The sequence below is a fragment of the Callionymus lyra genome, chromosome 2, assembly GCF_982586985.1.
Source record: "Callionymus lyra chromosome 2, fCalLyr1.hap1.1, whole genome shotgun sequence".
Lineage (NCBI taxonomy): Eukaryota > Metazoa > Chordata > Actinopteri > Syngnathiformes > Callionymidae > Callionymus > Callionymus lyra.
This window is the reverse complement of record NC_141819.1, coordinates 26,050,822-26,072,574: the sequence shown is the minus strand read 5'-3', so window position 1 is coordinate 26,072,574 and position 21,753 is coordinate 26,050,822. Positions and strand designations below refer to the sequence as shown.

The following is a 21,753-nucleotide window of genomic DNA, read 5'->3' as shown; positions in this document are numbered from 1 at the left end:
ATCAGAGCAACACAAACACTAACACACGGCAGACATGAAGTCTGAGAATTTAATGTCCACTCACTCGTTCTCAACTGCTTGTCCACAATTTCTAACCTCCCGCTAATGCGATTTACCGTCTGGTTCGTATTCCAGCAGAAAATAACAAGTTCTGGGAAGTGAATTTCAAGGGAGCAAAGAACATGTCTTGGGTTGATTGACTGAATCTCATGATGATCATCCATAAAACATTCAGGCTCTTCCAATAAAAGAAGAAATCATTTCCAATGTTATTGCTCTGGATAGTCTGTCGCCTTATATAAGCATGTTTTAACTAATTGGTACCAATTAAAATGTTAAATAGAGTCGGAGAACAGAATTTTTTGATGGACTTGATAATCATTATTTTTACATTTGTTAATTAGATGTTTTTTAGCTTCGTATCGACTGTTATTAAAAAATGGATTCAAACTGAATCACATTTTCTTCTCTGACATAATCATTCACATCATTATCTTTCTGTCCTTTAGTTCATTTCAGGTCTTTTTGTTTGTCTTCATGTCCGTCCATCTGTCCGTCTTTCCATCCACCTATCCATCTGTCCATCTTGATCTCTCTGTGAATCTGTCTGTCTGTCTTCATCTCTCTATAAATCTGTCCGTCTGTCTGTCTGTCTTCATCTCTATATGAATCTGTCCTTCTGTCTGTCTGTCTTCATCTCTATATGAATCTGTCTGTCTGTCTTCATCTCTCTATGAATCTGTCTGTCTGTCTTCATCTCTCTATGAATCTGTCCGTCTGTCTTCATCTCTCTATGAATATGTCCGTCTGTCTGTCTGTCTTCATCTCTCTATGAATATGTCCGTCTGTCTGTCTGTCTTCATCTCTATATGAATATGTCCGTCTGTCTGTCTTCATCTCTCTATGAATCCGTCTGTCTGTCTGTCTTCATCTCTCTATGAATCCGTCTGTCTGTCTTCATCTCTCTATGAATCCGTCCGTCTGTCTGTCTGTCTTCATCTCTCTATGAATATGTCCGTCTGTCTGTCTGTCTTCATCTCTCTATGAATCCGTCTGTCTGTCTGTCTGTCTTCATCTTTATATGAATCTGTCTGTCTTCATCTCTATATGAATCCGTCAGTCTGTCTGTCTTCATCTCTATATGAATCTGTCTGTCTGTCTTCATCTCTCTATGAATCTGTCCGTCTGTCTGTCTGTCTTCATCTTTATATGAATCTGTCTGTCTTCATCTCTCTATGAATCCGTCCGTCTGTCTGTCTGTATTCATCTTTATATGAATCTGTCTGTCTTCATCTCTATATGAATATGTCCGTCTGTCTGTCTTCATCTCTCTATGAATCCGTCTGTCTGTCTGTCTGTCTGTCTTCATCTCTCTATGAATCCGTCAGTCTGTCTGTCTTTACCTCTATATGAATCTGTCTGTCTTCATCTCTATATGAATATGTCCGTCTGTCTGTCTTTATATCCGTCTGTCTGTCTTAATTTCTCTATGAATCTGTCCATTTGTCTGTCTTTATCTATCCATACATCTGTCCATCTTTCCTGATCGTCTTACTTTCTCACAACAAAGTTAAACTGTATGCAAAGCTTTTTTCATTCAACATCTTCAAAAACTCCTTCCTTCCATCAACGTTACTGTACTCAGTAACTCTCCCACAAACTACATTCATAACTTTCCTCCATAGCTCTGGCACAAGCACGACTTCTTGTCTCTCACTCCTGATGGACAGATGGATGGTACTCAGATGCTGCTGGTGCAGACAGACTGCTGATGATAAATCACTTGGTCGTGCAGCACCAGCCAAAGCACTTTCCAGCCCCCGAACCCCCCCTTAGAAACAATTTACACCAATGCAAGACTGGTCTACAAATGAATTAAAGCAATTTCCATTTCTCATACCTCTGACTTCAGGTCACAGCGGCTTGGAGATTAGCTATATCCGGCGGAAACTAACTAGCAACCTCCTGGGAAGAGAAATAAACCACATCTCTTTACTTTTGTTTTTATCCTGAGATTTATTTTATAGTTACCATTATTTAAAAGCTTATTGTTTCAGTCTTAACAAGAAGTACAAGTCTGATTATTTTCTTTGAATGTTTGGAGGTTCAATGTTTCTCAATTATCTCTGTGTTTGTCACCTTTCATCAAACATTGATGAGATCAAATTTCTTCAAAGTCACTTTTACTCTTATTACAAGTCACAAAATGTCATATTGCCATATTTATTTGTCACTTACTTTCATGTCCCTTCTTCCTTCTTTGTGTTCATTGACAGGTAATGATGCCCAACAACCTGCAGTCAACACTACTGGAGCCTCTACCTAAGCTTCCTGGTTCCAGGAAGATTTTCCAACTATGCTGGTAACGTTGAAAAATCCCTATTTTTCTTTTTATTCCTACGTTTTCTCTGGTGGATTGAACTTTATTTGATTCTTCCCATGAGTATGATTTTATTCTCCCTACACTTTCAGTTTCCTTCAGTGTTTTCTTTACTGACATGTGCTTGAGTTGACAACTCTGTTCATTTTTTGGCTTATGTTTTAGTATATTCCAGGATCTGTTTGTTTAGTTCACTTTATTCCCTCTTGTTTTGGCCAGTTGTTTCCTCTTTGTTTGGTGCCACATTTGTTTCTTTCTATTGCAGAGTGGTCCCTCTCTATATTGCGGTTTTCACACAATTTTGTCTTGTTCATTGTGTTGCATATATAAAGACATTGTAGCAAGCTGCAGTCAGAAACGTAAAAATGCACCTCATCATCGTGTACACTGCTGCAAAGAAGGTGACTTATTTGAACAGCAGATACCCTTTGACGCAACCAAAAAACCTAGTACTTAGTACCACTTTTCTATTAGTGCAAACACAACATAAGTCAAAAATGATCAACAAATGTCATTGGTTGGCTGGGCGGCAAAGCATTTTAAGAGCTTTTAAGGTCACTGTTCCTGAGAGAGTTGCTGAAAGTGACGGCATCTCATATTCAAGTAAATGTTTTTAAATAAAAAATAGTTTAACAAACGAATAATGACTTAATAGATTCCGTTTAATGCGGAGGGTTTTTAAACTTTTAAAATGTAAACCCCGCAATAAAGAAGAACCTCTGTATGTATTTATGTATATTTTTTCCTTGTAGAGCTAAATATATACTTTTGAAAAAAAGGAATCATACAAAACAACATAAATATTGATCAAAACATAAATAATTACAGAAACACAACTGACAATAATAATTAAAAATATAACTAACAACCCACACAGTTCAAACGACAGTTTAAACTATCCAATCATATTTAAACAAATAACAAAGTTGCACATGATGAGATGATTCCTCCTCCCAGCCTGTCCACGACAGCAATAAAGCAATTGGACGCAGCAAAGTAAACAAATGCTGAGTGGAGGATATGGAGCTCTGTAGACTGTTCCTGCTCAAATACCATCGACGTAATAGGGTGCAGTTGTCATACGCTCTTGTCCAAACATTACGACCATTCAGACAGATCTCATAGGGACATCTTGTACTTTATGTGACCGAACCAACAGTACAGACGAGGCAGCTAACGTTGGGTCCCTGATAATCATGAGCTCCCTCTCGTAAAGCCTTCAGCCTATAACAGAAGTTATGTTACTTTAATGGCTCAGCTGGGATTTCCTCGAGACTCTGACGCATGCGAGGGAAAATCTGCAGGGCATTCCCATAAACACTGCAACCCTTATATTCCTAGGAAAGGATGCAATTATCCAAAGAAATTGATATGAAAAGCTCATGAAGACTCCAATAACAGGTACTTTATCGATGGGGAAACTTGGTGGCACAGGAGGTCACAAAAGGTCATTTTAAAGGATAGATAAACTTTATTAATCCCTCTGTAGGTCTCCTTTGAGAAATAGTTTTCCAGCACAAAGCAAAACAGACAATAGATTCATAAAACAAGAACTAGAACAAAGTGTAATAAAATAACAAAAAGTATAAAGAACATAGTTCAAAGAAAAATAACGATGATGATAGAATAGAATCATCTTTTCTCTCCACTCCTGTCCCCAAACTCAGAATTATACAATCTAATAGAATGAGGAACGAATGAGTCCATGAGTCTATTAGTGTTGCAGCTGGGGATGTAGCCGAGGCAGGGAATGTCTGACCCAGCGACCCGAACCCCAAAAAGTGGAAGAAAACAAGACAAAAAAAAGATTTAATGGAAGAACAAATGCAGAAAATCCTATATTATTAAAATAAAATAAATGCACAAACAAATGTACATGAATATATAAAATATATTCTTCATAATAATAAATAATTAAAGCCACAATTCTGGAAAAACAACAAACGCTTTTTTTTAAGTGACCTAAGAAAAACATTATAAAACACAGATAGATTATAGATTACTCAAATCTCAAATCTATAATACTCAAATCTGAGTAAGATCTGAGTAAAAAATACTCAGATCTGTCAAATCTGGGCGGCCAAGTCACTATATGTGGCCCTCCAGGTGTTTTTTTCAAAGTAGATTTAAATGTTGTGTCCTATAAAAAGATGTTTGATTGTATAATTGTACAAATCAATAATAGATGTTTCTTATCTTAAACAGAGACTTAAAAGTTAAACTTATGTCGAAGGAAAGGATTTTTTTTCAGGGAAGGGTAAATAAAAAATGAGAAAAACTCCACCATCATCAGATTCAACTGTGAAAGACAGTTTTGTGTGATTGAGTTCGAAAACCTTGCTAAAGATGGATGGAAGGCAGAGAGGCAGGATTCTTATGGGAAAAGAAAGCGGCACTGGCAGTACTTTACAGGACTTCCGGCACTCTTTTGGCGAGCGGTGTTTGTGCGTAGGCTCACTGCAGCCTTGTGGGATGAAAACGACATCAGATGTATGGAAAACGCCTACAGAAGAAACACTGACAGAGTTTGTGTTAGTGGTTAGTGCGACAGGTATATAGAGCTGTGTTTAAGGCTTCCACAGTCCAAATAGTTCATTTATTGTTGTTTTTTTTTATTTAACGAGTTGGTAGATTTTATTGGTAGTTTTTTTAATTGATTATAACTTTGGAATTCACAATTTAAATGCAAGGGATTTAAATCCGTCTAAAAAAAAAAAAAAAAAAAAATCTTCACCAATTTCCACTCACATGGCAAATCCTAAAACCCAAGACACTGATTGACGCCGCTGACACACATCCAGTGTTTGGCTGCAGAACAAAATGCAAGAGCAGCCACGTGGAACTTCCCACCACACCCTCAGCACATCTGATGGCTCAGCAAAGCGCCTCAAGATGACTTCAGAGGCAACATGTTGCTGCCTTTTTAGGCCCAGTGATGTGGAAAATATGTGACTACATGCGTGTGTACTTTGTTAGGAAATAAGTAATGTTGTTACTCTGCGAGTTAACTAGCTTCCGGATAAACAGTACCAAGTCCAACCGGACAAAATGGAGACGGGTATTTGTTATGGAATACATTAGAAAAAAATACATTCTTTTTGACAAATATATCTTTTGTGGAGTAAATATTAATATTGATGTTTAAAAATCAATAACTTTTAGAATTAAAGAGTGTTATAGTTACAAGAAAACGTTACTGTGTTGTAGATTTTATTTCAATCATCTCAAGTATGACAGCTACACAGGGAAAGATGCTCTTTGAAGAACCCGAGTTTCCTGAAGTCGCGATTAAACCTATTACTTAAACCTTAACCTTTTTGTTGCAGAACTGTGAGGTAATAGAAGTACAAAAGGAAGGAGAGTTATGAAGTATGACAATCTATTATTTATGAAAAAGAACGATTATATTTTATGTTTGATTTGGTAAACAGCACCATCGTAATTGATTTGAGTGAAAATGTTAAGGATTATGAATTAAAATGATCTTTGAAGTTAAACGTGCATGAAGCTTTTTAAGTCAAGAAACCACAAAAGTCATCTATGATTAGGCTTCGAGCTAACAATGTTCTGCAGATGTTGATCTGTTGACATCAAGGGTCTCCAGGGGAGGCGGGGAAAGTTTAAAATTGTCCTGGAAAGAAATCAAAACATTCAGACGGTAAAGATTTTCTAAAGAATTTAATGGAAAACCGTTGTGATTCGAACTGAACATTGACATGCACGACCACCAGTCGCCGTGCTCAAAACAAATTTCCTGTAAAAGAAGATTTTCCCAGAGTCCAAAAAAGGCTTTAGGGACTGTTATGAATAGACAAACGTCGACAGTCCACAGTGTTAGTTATTTTGAAGCTGTAAACTCTATACAATAAATAATAATAAACTATTGAAACCTTCTGACAACCCGTTGAATTAAAAATCACTAAAGCAATGTAAATAAAATAATAAAATAAGGTTTTCTGGATACACTTTGATTCAACATCAAAGCTTGTCAAGAGGTACAACTTTGTTTCTTCTGAATAGTTTCTACATAAACTGAACAATTAGTAACAAACCTACTCATGTGATATCCTATAAAGCACCTTCAGGGTGTGTTTGTGCGCATATATAGAAGCAGCCAGTGAGCAAAAATATCCTGTTAAGAACATTAATATTATATAGTAAGTATACACAAGGTTTCATGCGTTTTCTTGTTGATGCAGCACATGAATGTAAACTAATATCATCATTTTGAAGGTTTTAACTCGATGTATTTTAAAGCTTTTTGCGCCTCTTGTGGCGACAATGGTTTGATATTCACAACATTCTTTGTGTTAGTCTGCCCCCTTGTGGCGAATGTGCCTCATAACAGCGAATGGTTGTGTCTGGTTTACTGACTTGTATTTTTTTTTTTAAGCTGAAATGCAAAGATAGACTTGAACGAAAAAAAACGTTATTTAAAGGATGTCTAGTAGCTCCTACTTTTTTTAAAATTTAGATCCATATTTAACTGATTCACAGTAAATGTGTAGGTCAATAGTTAAAACTATACAGCCAGGCTAACTGGCTGGAACACTGCTTTGCTTGTCCACACGACACCGTCCTCAGGGTCACGACTGGCACGACGACTGCCGCCGTCTCTTGCTGTCCAGGATGGACCTCCAGTCGTCCGACCAGGACGTCAGGCGTCTCTGCGTGGAGCCCAGCTCGGCGTGCTTGTTGTGGCAGGCGTGGAACAGGATGTGCTCCCATGTAGGTTTGGGCTCCACACCTGTTGTTCGAGAGACGTTATATAAGATGGGTTTTCGGTGCGCACGGCAAACAGACGCCGTCGCCTCACAGCTTCACAACCTGACGACGCCCACTTTGAATTACTCACTGAGGATCAACCATGTCTTCATTGGTTTTCTGTTACCACAAAACAATTATTACAAATGTAAGTCTTCCACTAAACCTGCAGTGTTTCTTGAAAACCTTCCTATCCCAGTGATGCATGTTTTGTTTGGATTTTTATATTCCAAAATATGACAGACAACAACATGATCTTCAGTAACTGAAAATGTTTCTCCGCCCCGTGAGTGAACACACCGGTTACATCACAGGACGAAACAATATGACTCTTGTTTCAACACCGTTGATAACAAAACAAGATTAACTAGGAAGTGAGTGTTGATGATTCAACCTTTTTATCTGACTGATGAACATCTGTCAAAAACCTCTGTTATTATGTTGTTGTTATATGTTTTACAGGTTTCCATAATAAATTTACGAAAAAAAAATACATCTATAAACAAGTATTTCTTGGAACTCATATTTATACACGTTACATGTTTTCCCGGCTGCGGCCATTGGGTAGCGCTGCTACAATTTTCACAAGTTTTTTCCATCATATACTCCTGATTTACGAATGTAAATTACTGAATATTCTTTTGTTGTGTATTATTAGCTCATTGTAAACCAATAAAGGTTTAGTTATAAAACGCATTTAATAATACTTAATATATAAATGCATGTTTTTTAATGAGTTCAATTGAATCCATAAATTCAATTTTTCTTCTTGCATTAGACATTTTTGTAACTGTTGCTGTTAATAGTCCTGAGTTCTAATGTAGAATGTCCGTAATTTTAAGAAACCATAAGTTGAAGATATCATGCTAGTGCATTCATGCTTGTGCTGTTTAAACATAATCTAATCATTTAAATCATCTAGATGTTCAAAAATAGAAGTAAAGATAATAACTTTAAATGCAGAGGAACATTTCAAGGGGCAAGTATAGTGGCTCCAGTTAATTAGATCTATTTCTTATATTAAAAACATGTTCAATTTGTTCAGGTTTTGTACGAGTTTAAGGACTTTTAATAAATCTCATATGAAATTGTGAGAAAATAAACATCTATATATATATATATATATAGAGAGATGTTTTTATTTCATATATATATATGAGGGATCAATAAAGTTTTATCTATCTATCCATATATTAGTGCTATTGTGTTCCCAGGTAATTATAAATAAAAGTATTAGTAGTTTCCATTAGGAAAACCCCTTGCATTGTTTATTATAGCCTTTAAAGTAGAAATCTCATAATAATAATAATAAACATTAACATCATCCACTCTCCTCACCTAAGATGTCGGGCTTGTCATCTATAAGAATGTCTCCACTGACCACCGTCTTGTCTCTGGTCAGAATGACTTGATCCAGGAAGTCAAAACCAAAATATTTCTCCACCCAGGCGTACTGGAAGACAACAAAGCAGTGCGATGAGGGGCCATATTGGCGAGAGTTAGGAAGACCTCACCTTCTCGTAAGGACAGTGTTGGAAATGTTTTATGGGGCTGGTGCAAATAAAGACATCTGTGCTGTGGAAAGGAAGCAAAACAATTTGATTTAGAATGAGATCATGACTCTGAATCAACACATCGACTCCACGTGACCACAATATTTACTTTCGAATTCCATGTTGAGCTTTAATGACATGATAAGCAGGGTCTCTGGAGAAGGGAATGTAAACATGTGTTTCGGTGACAGATGGCTCGTGCTGACTGTACGGATGTGTGAGTGATATGGATTACACTTTTGTTACACATGTTTTGTAACAAATGATGACATGAATATATCAACTATTAGAAGATGTTTTCCCTTAATGATCCGGGACTCTGATGAATCATAGAAACTGACAACCTTTCTTCATATTGCCCTTTTGTTTTTCAGTTTGTATATCAAGTTTTTCACTTTAAACTATTATTCAGATTCTGAAACAACTCATGACACGGTCATTTTAAGCCAAATACACACATATTTCCTACGTTAAATTTAGAAGTACATGTAGTTTAGTGTGTGTCTGTGAAAAAAGATGGATAGATCGATGGATACTTAAGCTGCAACAACAAATAAGAGAAGAAAGTCTAAAGCGTGAAAGAAATTCATTTCAATCCATTATTTAGAACCAGACAGAAATGACCAGAAGGTCTACAGTTTTAGTTTGAAGCCAGAGTTTCCAGTGTGATTGTATGCAAACGTGTTCAAGATATCAAATACGTTTCAATATATATTAAACAATTTATCGGTTTTCCTCATTCAAAACTTAAAAAAATACATCCTTAGGATGTCGGTCTCTGAAAATGAAACTTTACTAATTTTAACGTACATTATATTGTCATTAAACAAGTACAGATCATATATTTTATTTTACATTTCATAGCAGCTCACTGGTCATGACAGGAGCTTAAAAACCAGGTGAGAATTTCATTGCATTTGAGTGTAAGATCATAATATGTTCAGAGCTTTAATAAGGCCTCACATGCTGTTATCAGTCAGAGTGGATGTATTAAACTAATATTGACATGTTCCCTAACATAAAATGAGGAATCCGTGCATGATGTCATCACTAATCGATCTGATTCATAAGCCAATAAAACACAGTGATGCAAGATCTCAGTGATCCTTCATAGGAAAAGATAATTAATCAGACATCTTCTGTTTAATCCTTCGTGTTAAAGTGCTCGATCAAACGTCAACATAGATTAACACACACAAACCGTACTGACATTTTCACGCGAGAATATTCCGCCCTTACAGTACATAATAGGATGGCGTCATAGGTGGGTTTGTATCAATTCTGTGTGCGTCGGTGGTGACTAAAGAGCGAACGTCAAAGCATACTTCTCCATCTCTGCCATTTCCTTCACCGCCTCCACTCCTCCTGGCAGTGGCTCCAGCTCCATGAAGAAGTCCTTCGACTGCCATATACTCATGGCCTTTTCCTGCAAACACACACACATTCAGGGGGCTCGGTATCGGCATGTTTATCAGGTGTGTGGGAGTACACGTGACTCTCTGGCAGCGTGCTTCATTCAACAATAATATCATTGTTTTAATGCTGGAAAACTCCACACACGTTTGTTTTTCCAAATATAGCCTGCAAAACAATACTTTACTACCCAGCCTCCTATTGTTGTCTGTCACAGAATACCTGCGGATTTTATTTAGTGGATTTAAATGTTAAAGTTAAGTTGAAAATAACGACGTTTACATGACATTAAGACAGTTTAATCACTGTTGAATTAATTGACTATAAGGTTTGAATACATATATATTCACAAATAGAAACTGCACTCCTGCTTTCTTAAGTGTTATTCCGGATTTCTGGTTGACAAAGAAAGAAAAACAGTCTGCACTGCCTTCTATTATCGTCTGTCACAAAATACCAGAGAAGCTTATTTAGGGGCTTTCAATGTTTAAGTTAAGTAAAGAAAACAATGTTTACATGACATTAAGGATACCTATCCCATGGCATTTTTTTTCATTTTTTTTAAAGGTTGAACCGTTGGTTAAGCTGCTTATTATTTGTGTGTTTAGGTTCACACCAATCTTGTTATATTGTCATTCTTTGTCCAATAAATTGTCACTATTTTAATTCATTTGCTTTTTCTTTTTTTTATACAGAATTCTATTCTAGTGTTTTTAGCTTTAAAGCCACACACTCTAATAATACTATTTTCTCCTTTTAACCTTCATCAATTAATATTTAGTGGGAGTTTTTTATTAATAGTGATTGTTTCCAATTTAAGATCTATTTCAACTTAACTTAAGGGTGTATTTTGTGGCCATATTTCTGGGTGTTATGACAAACTATTCCAGGGGTTGTTATGTAAGGAGTTAAGCCCAAGGGCACCTTTAAATACTGATAAAAAAGGAAATAACTCAGGCTATACCACAAGTTTCTGAAAAAGATGTTATAACATGTATTAAGATATCAACAGTGTAATAACAAATGTTCCATAGAGTCACTCACACACAGGTCGCTCCTCAGCTGTCCGTACTGGGTCGACACCCAGAACCCTCGCCTGTCGTCCAGGGAGACGAACGGATCATCCGGGTACCTGGCCTGGTACTTCTTTAAGAAACCCCCCTCGAAGTCCGCCAGGACGCCGTCCATGTCCACCAGAACCCGGAGTCTCTTACTGGCGTCGGAGGACATGTTGACGCAAATCCTCTTAGAGGGCAGCAGAGTGTTGGCTCTCGCTAGCAGGCGGGAGGCTAGCATGGCTGACACCTGACGTCCCCGGGTCCACTTCACCGCGCCGCTGGAAACAGCAAGCCAGTTTTAAGATAAAAAAAATAATAAAAAATAAAAATACGTTAAATAGTTGTCGTTGGTTTTATTGTCAGTAAAACGCTATCTTGACGTCATCGTGTGTGGCTCTCAACAGAAGCTAGCGGCTAACGTTAGCCTCGCAGCAGACACGTCAAGTGTGACATGTGCCGCAAAACGTCTTTTTTTTTCTTTCTACTTGTTTTGAACATTGACTGCGGCTTTTGAACGACACAGCATCGGTGACAATGGCTGTTTGTGTCAGGACTGGACGAGCAGGAGGCACCAGTGGAGTCGCTGCTGCTTACAGCGAGCAGGCTAACAGCTGCAGTGGCACCAAAGATGGGTCCAAGACGAGATGATCCACTCTTAGGATTTCCCAGCCCCCCCCCCCCCTTTTTTTATTTGTTAGTAGTAAGTAAGTAAGTAATTTTTATTTATATAGCGCTTTTCCAGACCAGGGTCACAAAGCGCTTAAACAATCAAAACAATATTCAATAAAGGATATACTTTAAAGATCAATAGTCCAAGTTACTCTACAGTTTGTTGGCTTTGGTAAGACCAAATAAAAATACACCTTTAATAAAAAAAATATAATTATAACAGTTCAAGCTCAGCTTTACAACTAAACCAATACATCACTAAAGTTCAATAAAGTTCTACCTAAACACAATAATAATATAGTACAAACTAGTTATTGCACGTGTAAGCCCACACTAGCATTTACAGAAGACCTAATAAATTCCTATAAGAAACATTTAATAAAATGTATAATACTAAACTACGATTGTATGTCCTTTTGAGAGGTGTTGTGACGTTCTTATAATTGCTATCGTTTCTGTTACCGACATTATTATTTTTTATTTTGTTTTGGATTGTTTGTTGTACTTGTTGTACAAGACATGTCTCTAGTGCAACACTGGAGTAAACTGGGCTGAAACTGAGAAACATTCATTATTTTAGGCAATATTTTCGTTATTTATTTATTCTGTTTATACTATATTGCACTATTTTTAACTTATTAATATTTATATTTATACTTTTTATATACATCTGCTGTGTTTTTTAACGGTTGCCATGCAACGAAATTTCGTTGCCAGTTTCACTGCTGTGTTTTCGGTGCAATGACAATATCTAAAAGTCTAAAGTCTAAAGAAAATACTCTAAACTTAGGAAAAGGGTGTCACAACACGATCGGGAGCTTGTAATCCATGTGTTTGTGTTTCCTCGTTTAGACTATTGTAACAGTTAATTTTGGTGTCTAAACAAGAAGGAGCTGTCTCGCCTGCAGTTATTATTAACTCTGCAGCGAGAATTCTGACCCGCTCTAGTAGAAGAACTCACATTTCCCCGATCCTTGAAACTCTTCACTGGCTGCCAGTTTCTTTCAGGATCAATTTTAAAATGTTGATTATTACTTTCAAACGTTCACCTTTGCTTTACAAACAACTATTACTTACTTACTTATACATTTAAAATAAAAATAAAAACCTGTTGAGCACTCATATATTTTATGAAAAAGATATCAGGGCATGATATATTTTCAATAACAATTTGCAAATTGTTGTGAAATTGAAACAGGTAGAGGTTCATTAATATAAACCATAATATTAATTGATATACTTGTTTTAATACATATATTATACTTCCATACTTGCCAAATAATAATATTTACTTCTTACTTGAACAAAACATTATTATTATATCCAGGGACATTTTGCTATGGTATTTTTAGTAGGTAGTTCTAATTTTGTATCAATTTTATTTAAACAATGTACCATTTATTGGTGAAGCTCTTGGAACAAAAGGCCTTCATATAAAGTTGTAAAAGCATTTCATTGATGCATCATAAAGAAAAGTAACTCTAATGTTGCAAGTAAACACAATTACTTGCCGAGTGAATAACGTATTTAATCTACTATATATAAAAAATAAAATCCTAATGCCAACATTCAATGTGAAGAGGTTCAATTTAGAGGGTTAGTCCTATTTCTATTTAAGTTCATCTTAAGACTTTTTATTTGTGCAGGCTTTTCCCCAATCTTCTTGGACTCCTATTTTTGTATTATGTGTCTTGACCTTTTAGAGCTTTTAAATGTTTAGGTATTTTTAACTGTGTATTGCTTTTGATTGTTCAAGTGCTTTGTGACCCTGGTCTTACTGACTTACTGACTTACTTACTTACTTATTTACTTACTTACTTACTTACTTACTTACTTAATAAAATAAACAGGATAGGCATGTTAAGCTCTGGGGAAGATCTATAATCACTAAAGCAGCAAAGGGGATGGCTATGCTATTCATTTCTAGATAAACAAGTTAAGTTAAAATAAAAGTTAAAATACTTATTTAACAGCCACTAAACAAATACATACCAAGCCTAATGTATTACTAAATAAATGTACGACAAAGGTTGTTGAAATATTTGAAACAATATTGCAAATTATTCTATTATTTGTTCACTGAATCAATGAAAAGAGACTATAATATTTTTTTTGCATTTCATTTGCTGGGAAACACTAAAGGAGTAGCTCATGAGCCTGTTTCAAAAGCATTAGTCATACAATAATCAGAAAACTTTTATTGCCAGTGTTGTTAACACGACACAGAATATTGAAAATGTTATTCTATGAATTCTATGAATGAAACAAAAACGGATTAATACAAATAAAATACATCTTATGTTTAATTTGTATTTCCTTTCTTGTTGCCACATTCTTTATAGAATCAATATTGTGTGTAGTGAATAAGAGGAATTTAAGTAAATAAGTCACTTTTCACCCATAATAATATACACTTTATATTATAAAGTTATCACAGAAGTGTGTACCAAACTGATGGTAGTCTTTCGGGTCATCATTGCAAAGAAAAGTAGTGAAATTGAAGGCATAACAAAACAAAAAAGTTGAATCAAAACGTGTCTATCACTTTAAATCGCGTCCGTAGAGAAGTCTCGTGGATAACCTCTCCCAAAATATCGCGATACGTTAACAACACCAGTGGCGGCTGTGTGGCCCCCTGTCTCAACCCGGTCGGAGTTATTTCGAACGTTTGAATGAAATTCAGTGCAGATTACCTCCACTTTTGGCCCCGTAAATGATGGCTTCAGCCTTGGAGCAGTTCGTGAACAATGTGCGGCAGCTCTCCGCTCAAGGTAGGCCGTGGAATCTGATAATTCGGACGGGAAGTGTTAGCTAGTTAGCATGATGCTACCCGATGCTCTCTGAGCCTCTCTTTTGCCTTATCATGTAAACACGCCGCACAAATCCACGCTTGGTCAGATGTAGTATCTTTAAAGTGTCAGCAACTGTTGCGTTAAGTTTTATTGGCGTTTTTTGTTAGGCGCTGTTTAATTGATTTGTAGAATAAATGTGGAAATCATACTTTTTTTTGCAACTGGTCTAGTGTATAGAAAATGATGTGTACTGTGTGCGTGTAGTCCCGCCCTCCCCTTATTTCATTGGACGGCTAAGCGTTTTGAGGATGTTTATTGGTCGAAAATCCTCTGTCACCTGAACTTGCGTTTCCTCCGGTGCAGGGCCTTGACAGGAACGGTGACCGACATTTTATTAATTTATCTACCCTGTTTGGTCACAAACACAACTAAAATGGATCAATAGCATTCTTACTTAAAATATATATGTATTCATTTCGATTTTTTTAAACGGCTAATCCATTAACTGTGCACACACATGGTGGTCCTTAAAACAAGTAAATTATTGGTCAAACTATTAAATCTCCTTCCCATTTTCAATTACATGAACAAGTTGCATGTTTTTTGTTTTTTTTTATCTAAAAGTTCAAATCAAGTTCAAGTGTGTTTACACTTTTTGTTCCCCCCACTTGTTACATCTCAGGCCAGATGACTCAGCTTTGTGATTTGATCAACAAGAGCGGGGAGCTGCTGGCTAAGAACCTCTCCCACCTGGACACCGTCCTGGGGGCCTTGGACATCCAGGAGCACTCGCTTGGGGTTCTAGCTGTGTTGTAAGTCTTCCTATCTATAGGCATATATTATGAGCAGCACGTATAATGAACATTGAGTTGAAATCATCTTGCTAAAATTGCCTCTTAGTCTTGAAATAACTGTTTGGACTTATTTTTAACTTATTTTTGCAAATATTCATTCATGTTAACTCAATTTGCCTAATGGTGCCAGAACCGCAAGGGTCTTTAGGAAGTGTAAACCCGCTTCAGTTTAATCATAATTGATTTTGTACTAATTTACCAAACTGTATAACTGAAGCTCCTACTTGACTATATCATTTGCCAACCTTTTCCATTTCAGATTTGTGAAGTTTTCCATGCCAAACATCCCCGACTTTGAAACGCTCTTTTCTCAAGTCCAGCTCTTCATCAGTACCTGCAATGGTGAACATATTAGATATGCAACAGACACTTGTAAGTACAAAGGTTTTGTTTTGGTGGGCTTTATTTCTGCTTGAGATAAGAATTTAAAATAATAAACTTTAAAGATTTCACAAATATTACATTTATTATTCTCATCATCATCATCACCCGATCTGATGCCATATTGAGGTAGAAAGACATGATTGTATATAAATACACTGGTTTTATTGTGGAACAAATAATTATATATTTTATCTTGCGTCACATTATTTTAATTTTGTTTTCAAGATGTATCTTATTGATGCTGCAAATGGCTTTGCTAAATGTGGCTACTAGATCACAGAATATTTACCAAAATGTCATGGTCATAAAAAGGGAAGCTCAAGATATTTAATCGTGAACCGTTTTTGAAAAAAGACACTATTATCCTTACTGACTATGCTATTTATGCCCCAAATGTGTATGCTCTATTACAATATCACATTTCTTTCTAGAAGACTAATTATTCTTTGGAAAAACATTTGTTTTGTAGTTTATATGTTTTCAATGCATAACCAGTATCGTAGTTTTATGAAAGTCCATCATCTATCAGAGAGTTGTTATAAGATTCTTAACAGTAAAATTGAAAAATATGTGTTTAATGGAGTCCATTTTAATATTTACAAGTATTATGAGGAACAATAGCTATAATATTCAACTCAAACAATGCACTGCACAGTTGGGAAAAGTTTAGGTTTGTTTTTTGATAAATGTATCTTACTGTTTAAAAAATATTCACTTGTAAAATTTGTTGAATCTTAACAAATTATTTTGAACAGTGTGTCCTAGACTATAAAATAAATAAATGAGCCTACAAAGATGGCAGATAACTGTTAACAGACTTACTATATTAACTCTGGATTTTTTTTTTACATTTGAAATGTTTCTTATTGTGACCTGTTATGGAGACTTTACTTAATTCTTAGCCTGTGTGGAGTCATATCTTGTGTTCTATCATATACCTGTACATTGAATGACCTGATGTTTATTATCGTGTCTCTTTCCTCATCAGTTGCTGGTCTCTGCCATCAGTTGACAAATGCCCTAGTAGAACGGAAACAGGTAAATCTCTTTGCAAGACTTTCATTTTAAAAGACTGATTCAGTGTGTCTTCATGTGTACTATGATACTGTGATACTACGACTACCACCACTACCTACTGATGACGCGTTTGCTCTGTCACAACGAATGGATGAATCGCACATAAGCTTGATTCTTGAGTAATGTCCCTCAGGTCAAAGATTTATTTTATTCTTCATCACTTCAAGCCATGCTATGACTCATTCTGTTGCATAACATTTTTCAAGCACAAAGGGAACCCATTTTTGTATTTCTAAATTATTCAAAGCATCTTAAAAAAAGGGCTTTCAGGGTAAATGTCTCTCTATTCATGGCAGCGTCGAGCAGTGCTTGTATAACAGCAAATGTATGTTTCTCTTTACAGCCGTTGAGAGGTGTCGTCGTCCTAAAACAGGCAATAGACAAAATGCAGATGAACACAAACCAACTTACCTCAGTTCATGCAGACCTGTGTCAGGTAAGTCTTTTAGCCTCTATGATGCTGCTGATAAAAGAACTGTATTTTTAACAAGGCCGAAGCGCTCGCTTGTATACGGTCAACATGCCAGTGGTGTGGAAGTGTTTCAGTAGACCTGTGAAAGACCCACGGATGGCGAGTGCAAAACTTGTTCCGAGTATGTAGTAGAACATCACCTTCTGCGCAACAGTGAGTCGTAGCTGTATACTGTGCAGATTAAGAGCTCTTAATATATTTTCAATATATTTGGACCTCATTTTTATGAGGTTAATAAAGTATAGTCATAAATCAAATGACAATGGCAAACATTTGCATGAGTAACTTTGATGTTTTGGTTTTCTTCTTTGGCCGAGGATTTTTATTTTAGTGAGATTCTTTTGTAAAGCCAGGATCACAAGGCGTTTAAACATACACATTTAAAAACTAAGAATGTTTACAAAGAGAGGTCGGTGCAGCCGTACATGTTTGTTAAATTGTTAAGGGTTGATGATGCAGTGCGCTAAAATTTGTGTAGCGATTGAAGTCCTGTCTAGCATAGTTCCTCCGTCTCTTGATTTATATTCAAGCACGGCTTCAGGTTCACCGGACACTAACTACTTTTTCCCTTTGACAGTTGTGCTTGTTAGCAAAGTGCTTCAAGCCCGCCTTGCCCTTCTTGGAGCTGGACATGATGGACATTTGCAAGGAGAACGGAGCCTATGACGCAAAGCACTTTTTATGTTTCTACTACTATGGTGGCATGATCTACACGGGCCTCAAAAACTTTGAAAGAGCACTGTATTTTTACGAACAGGTACCCAAAGATGATTATGGATTTGTTTGCAAGAACATGAGAATATGAGAACAATATTTTTTTAATTCAGATTTATTTCTGTTTAACAGGCAATAACCACTCCAGCCATGGCAGTGAGTCACATCATGTTGGAATCTTACAAGAAGTACATCCTGGTGTCACTTATTCTTCACGGCAAAGTACAGCCGCTTCCGAAATACACCTCACAAATAGTGGGCCGGTTCATCAAGGTAAGAGAGTTGTTTTAGTTCATGATAATCCCTAACATATTGACCTAGATTAGAGACACTTGTACTGTGTTTGGACAATTCATACATCCTTAAGCCCACTGGCATTTTGAGTTGGAAGATATTCCATATCTTAGAAGAATTTCTTTGACAGAATTGTAATAAATAAGTTGGTAAGTAATATTTATTTATATAGCGCTTTTCGAGACCAGGGTCACAAAGCGCTTAAACAATCAAAACAATAATCAAAAAAGTACATACTTTAAAGATCAAGATAATACTGAGAACAACACAGGATTTCCAGAAAATCAAGGAAAAGCCTGAACAAATAAAAAACATCTTAAGATGTTTCTTGAAGGAGTCAGTAGATCCATCAAGAAGGAGGAGTCAGTAGATCCATCAAGCGCAAAGAGAGAGGAAGATCGTTCCAAAGCTTGGGGGCAACAGCCTGAAAAGATTTCTCTCCTCTGGTCCTGAGCCGTGTGCGTGGAACCATAAGTAGATTCTGATCCACAGACCTCAGAGCCCGAGCTGGGGTGTAAGGCTGGATCAGATCAGTGATGTAAGTAGGAGCCTGATAATGAATAGATCTGAAAGTAAGAACCAGAATTTTAAAGTTGATCCTGAAAGAAACTGGAAGCCAGTGAAGAGTTTTAAGGATCGGAGAAATGTGAGTTCTTCTACTAGAGCGGGTCAGAATTCTCGCTGCAGAGTTCTGAATCAACTGCAGACGAGACAGCTCCTTCTTGTTAAGACATGAAAACAAACTGTTACAATAGTCCAGACGAGAAGAAAAAAACGCACGGATTACAAGCTCCAGATCATGTTCCGACAACATTTTCCTAAGTTTAGAGATTTTTCTCAGTTGAAGGAAACAGTTTCTGGTCAGTTTTCTGCAGTGTCATAATAACAAAACTTATTAATAACAAATCTGTTTAGCTTTGTGTTCTACTCTTTTTTACCATAGCCCTTGAGCAACGCATACCATGAGTTGGCCCAGGTCTACACCACCAACAATCCAGCTGAGCTTCGCAACGTTGTCAACAAACATGCCGAGAGCTTCACACGAGACAACAACACAGGTCTAGTGAAACAGTGTCTCTCCTCCCTCTACAAGAAAAACATCCAGAGGTTAACAAAGGTGGGTTTCATTTATTTGTTTTCTTAAAAACCCAAATGTTTTTCCTTTTTTTATTTGATAAAATCAAGTCAATGAGCTCAATTAAACATGTCAAATGTGAAAAAGAAACATCCAAAAATAAGTTTCAAACTAAAAGAACTAGACATTAACAATATTCCTGGATCAATTAAATGTTGTTGTTTTATTGAGTGACCGATATTTTTTCCTAAACCTGTGATGATAAACAGTAGCAGGAACAAGTTGCAAAGTATATATATGGTGAGATATCAATATTGAATTTATTGCCTTTTATTTCAGACCTTCCTGACACTGTCTTTGCAAGACATGGCGAGTCGAGTGCAACTGTCTGGACCGCAGGAGGCGGAGAAATATGTCTTGCACATGGTGAGTTTGTTTCCGCAGCTTTACAAGTGCATCAAAAAGTCAACTAATGAGTTCCTGTTGTGCAGATTGAGGACGGCGAAATCTACGCCAGCATTAACCAAAAAGACGGCATGGTCTGTTTTCATGACAACCCGGAAAAGTACAACAACCCTGCAATGCTCCACAAAATTGACTCAGAGGTGAGAAGGTTTAAAGAAAATAAATCTGAAAACTATTATCAGTGCTTTTTTAACCTCGACAATCATTTTTTTCTGCTCTTTTCAGATGTTGAAATGTATAGAGCTGGATGAGAAACTAAAGTCTATGGATCAAGAAATCACAGTAAACCCACAATTTGTGCAGAAGGTGCGAAAATATTTGATACCCTAAACTGATGCCTTTCAGTTGTGATTTAATGCAGTTAAACTCTTATAGTACTCTTCAAACTTCAGGATAGGAGAATAGACGGTTAATAAATATAAGTCATTAAAAAAACATCTTAATGTCCTTAATATGAGATGATGGCTGTCTGAAATATTTTTACCGGCAAACTAAAACTAAAGTGAGTTGCATTAATTTTCGTAAAAGTGTAAGCATTTTAAATATAGCACATTTTGTTTAACACCGATCAATTTATGTAAATATTCCACAGTTCTTCTGGTAGTGTCAGCTGTGACTGGTCAGATATTGTGGTAACTTGAATAATTCGAATTAGATGTCAAAAAAGGAATAGAAAACATTGATAAAATCCACCATTGTAGACGAATAAATAAACGAATAGTAAATATATATTATTTTCATATATTTTTGTAGTTCATCCGTTTTTAAGGAAACAAATGCATACACTTAAACACCTGCAAACAAAACTGAGACCTTTTCAAGAGAGTTTTTGTCAAATAGTTTGTCCAAACAAGGATATATCTAAAAATAATGTATACGTCTTGTCTCCTGTATGTAGTGTTGATTTATTTTTGACATTTCTTGCAGAGTATGGGATCGCAGGAGGATGATGTTGGTAGCAAAACATCAAGTTACTCTTGAGGAGCCTCGGACATGAAGCTAATGCTACACCTCTGACAAATTCTTCCTGGGATGAGTTCGATTTTTTTTTTTGTTTTGTTTTTGATCTGTTTTTCTGTTTTTTTTCTAAAAGGAAGGTGGTTTATTGCATAGGAGCATCCATTGGTCTAATCCGAACGTGCAGAATGATGGTAAATTGGTGATTCTTTCTTCAGTGTCCTAAGGATAGTAATCCTTAGAGATGAGGAAAAAAATACATCTCTTTGTCAGTGTTTTATTTATCAATGTTCAGACTTATTAACAGAAAAAAAAAATAACAATAATAAAAACTGGATTTATTTGTTCCAACATACCCGACTTATCTCATGTGTTATCGGTGGTCCTGCATGCTATTGACAATTGTGTTCATGGAATTTCAACCATTTGTAAAACACTGCATTGGTCCGTTATTCCTCATTTCTTCTTCTTTAAAACGCCGTTGACAAAAGTTTACGCCTCAACTGTGTTTAATAAGCCTATATTAATTACCACCACTAGAGGTCACTGGAGAGTTGTATAGAAAATCGTTTTACGGCTTGTAAAACGCACAGATTAGACCATGTGTTTCTCACCCGCGCGATTATGTTTTAATTTTAATAAAGTGCTTAAAGGATATATTTTATTTTCTTTTCAAATTGCTGATCAACATGTTTTTAACCCCGATAGTAATTACATCACGTCCTGATTGATGTGATGCAGCGTACATTGGTGTTCAGCCAATCAGCGATCGGGTACCGTCTGCGGAAATTGAACCAATCGCAACGCATCTACTTCGGTGTAAATCCCTGTC

The 21,753-nt window shown here is 36.3% G+C and overlaps 2 protein-coding genes across 2 annotated transcripts; one reads left to right on the top strand and one right to left on the bottom strand.

Moving 5' to 3' along the window:
- Positions 1 to 6,041: 6,041 nt before the first annotated feature.
- nt5m (5',3'-nucleotidase, mitochondrial) lies at positions 6,042 to 11,787 on the bottom strand. Its single transcript, XM_087784325.1, has 5 exons — positions 11,155 to 11,787; positions 10,023 to 10,123; positions 8,659 to 8,719; positions 8,483 to 8,597; positions 6,042 to 7,127 (listed from the first exon to the last, which is right to left on the bottom strand). The coding sequence occupies exons 1-5, from the start codon at positions 11,404 to 11,406 to the stop codon at positions 6,967 to 6,969; spliced, it is 690 nt and encodes a 229-aa protein (XP_087640451.1). The 5' UTR covers positions 11,407 to 11,787; the 3' UTR covers positions 6,042 to 6,966.
- Positions 11,788 to 14,437: 2,650 nt separating this feature from the next.
- cops3 (COP9 signalosome subunit 3) lies at positions 14,438 to 21,274 on the top strand. Its single transcript, XM_087784323.1, has 12 exons — positions 14,438 to 14,608; positions 15,312 to 15,441; positions 15,743 to 15,855; positions 16,856 to 16,905; positions 17,288 to 17,380; positions 17,994 to 18,173; positions 18,263 to 18,403; positions 19,368 to 19,541; positions 19,839 to 19,925; positions 19,991 to 20,104; positions 20,190 to 20,270; positions 20,892 to 21,274. The coding sequence occupies exons 1-12, from the start codon at positions 14,551 to 14,553 to the stop codon at positions 20,943 to 20,945; spliced, it is 1,275 nt and encodes a 424-aa protein (XP_087640449.1). The 5' UTR covers positions 14,438 to 14,550; the 3' UTR covers positions 20,946 to 21,274.
- The last annotated feature ends 479 nt before the right edge of the window (positions 21,275 to 21,753 follow it).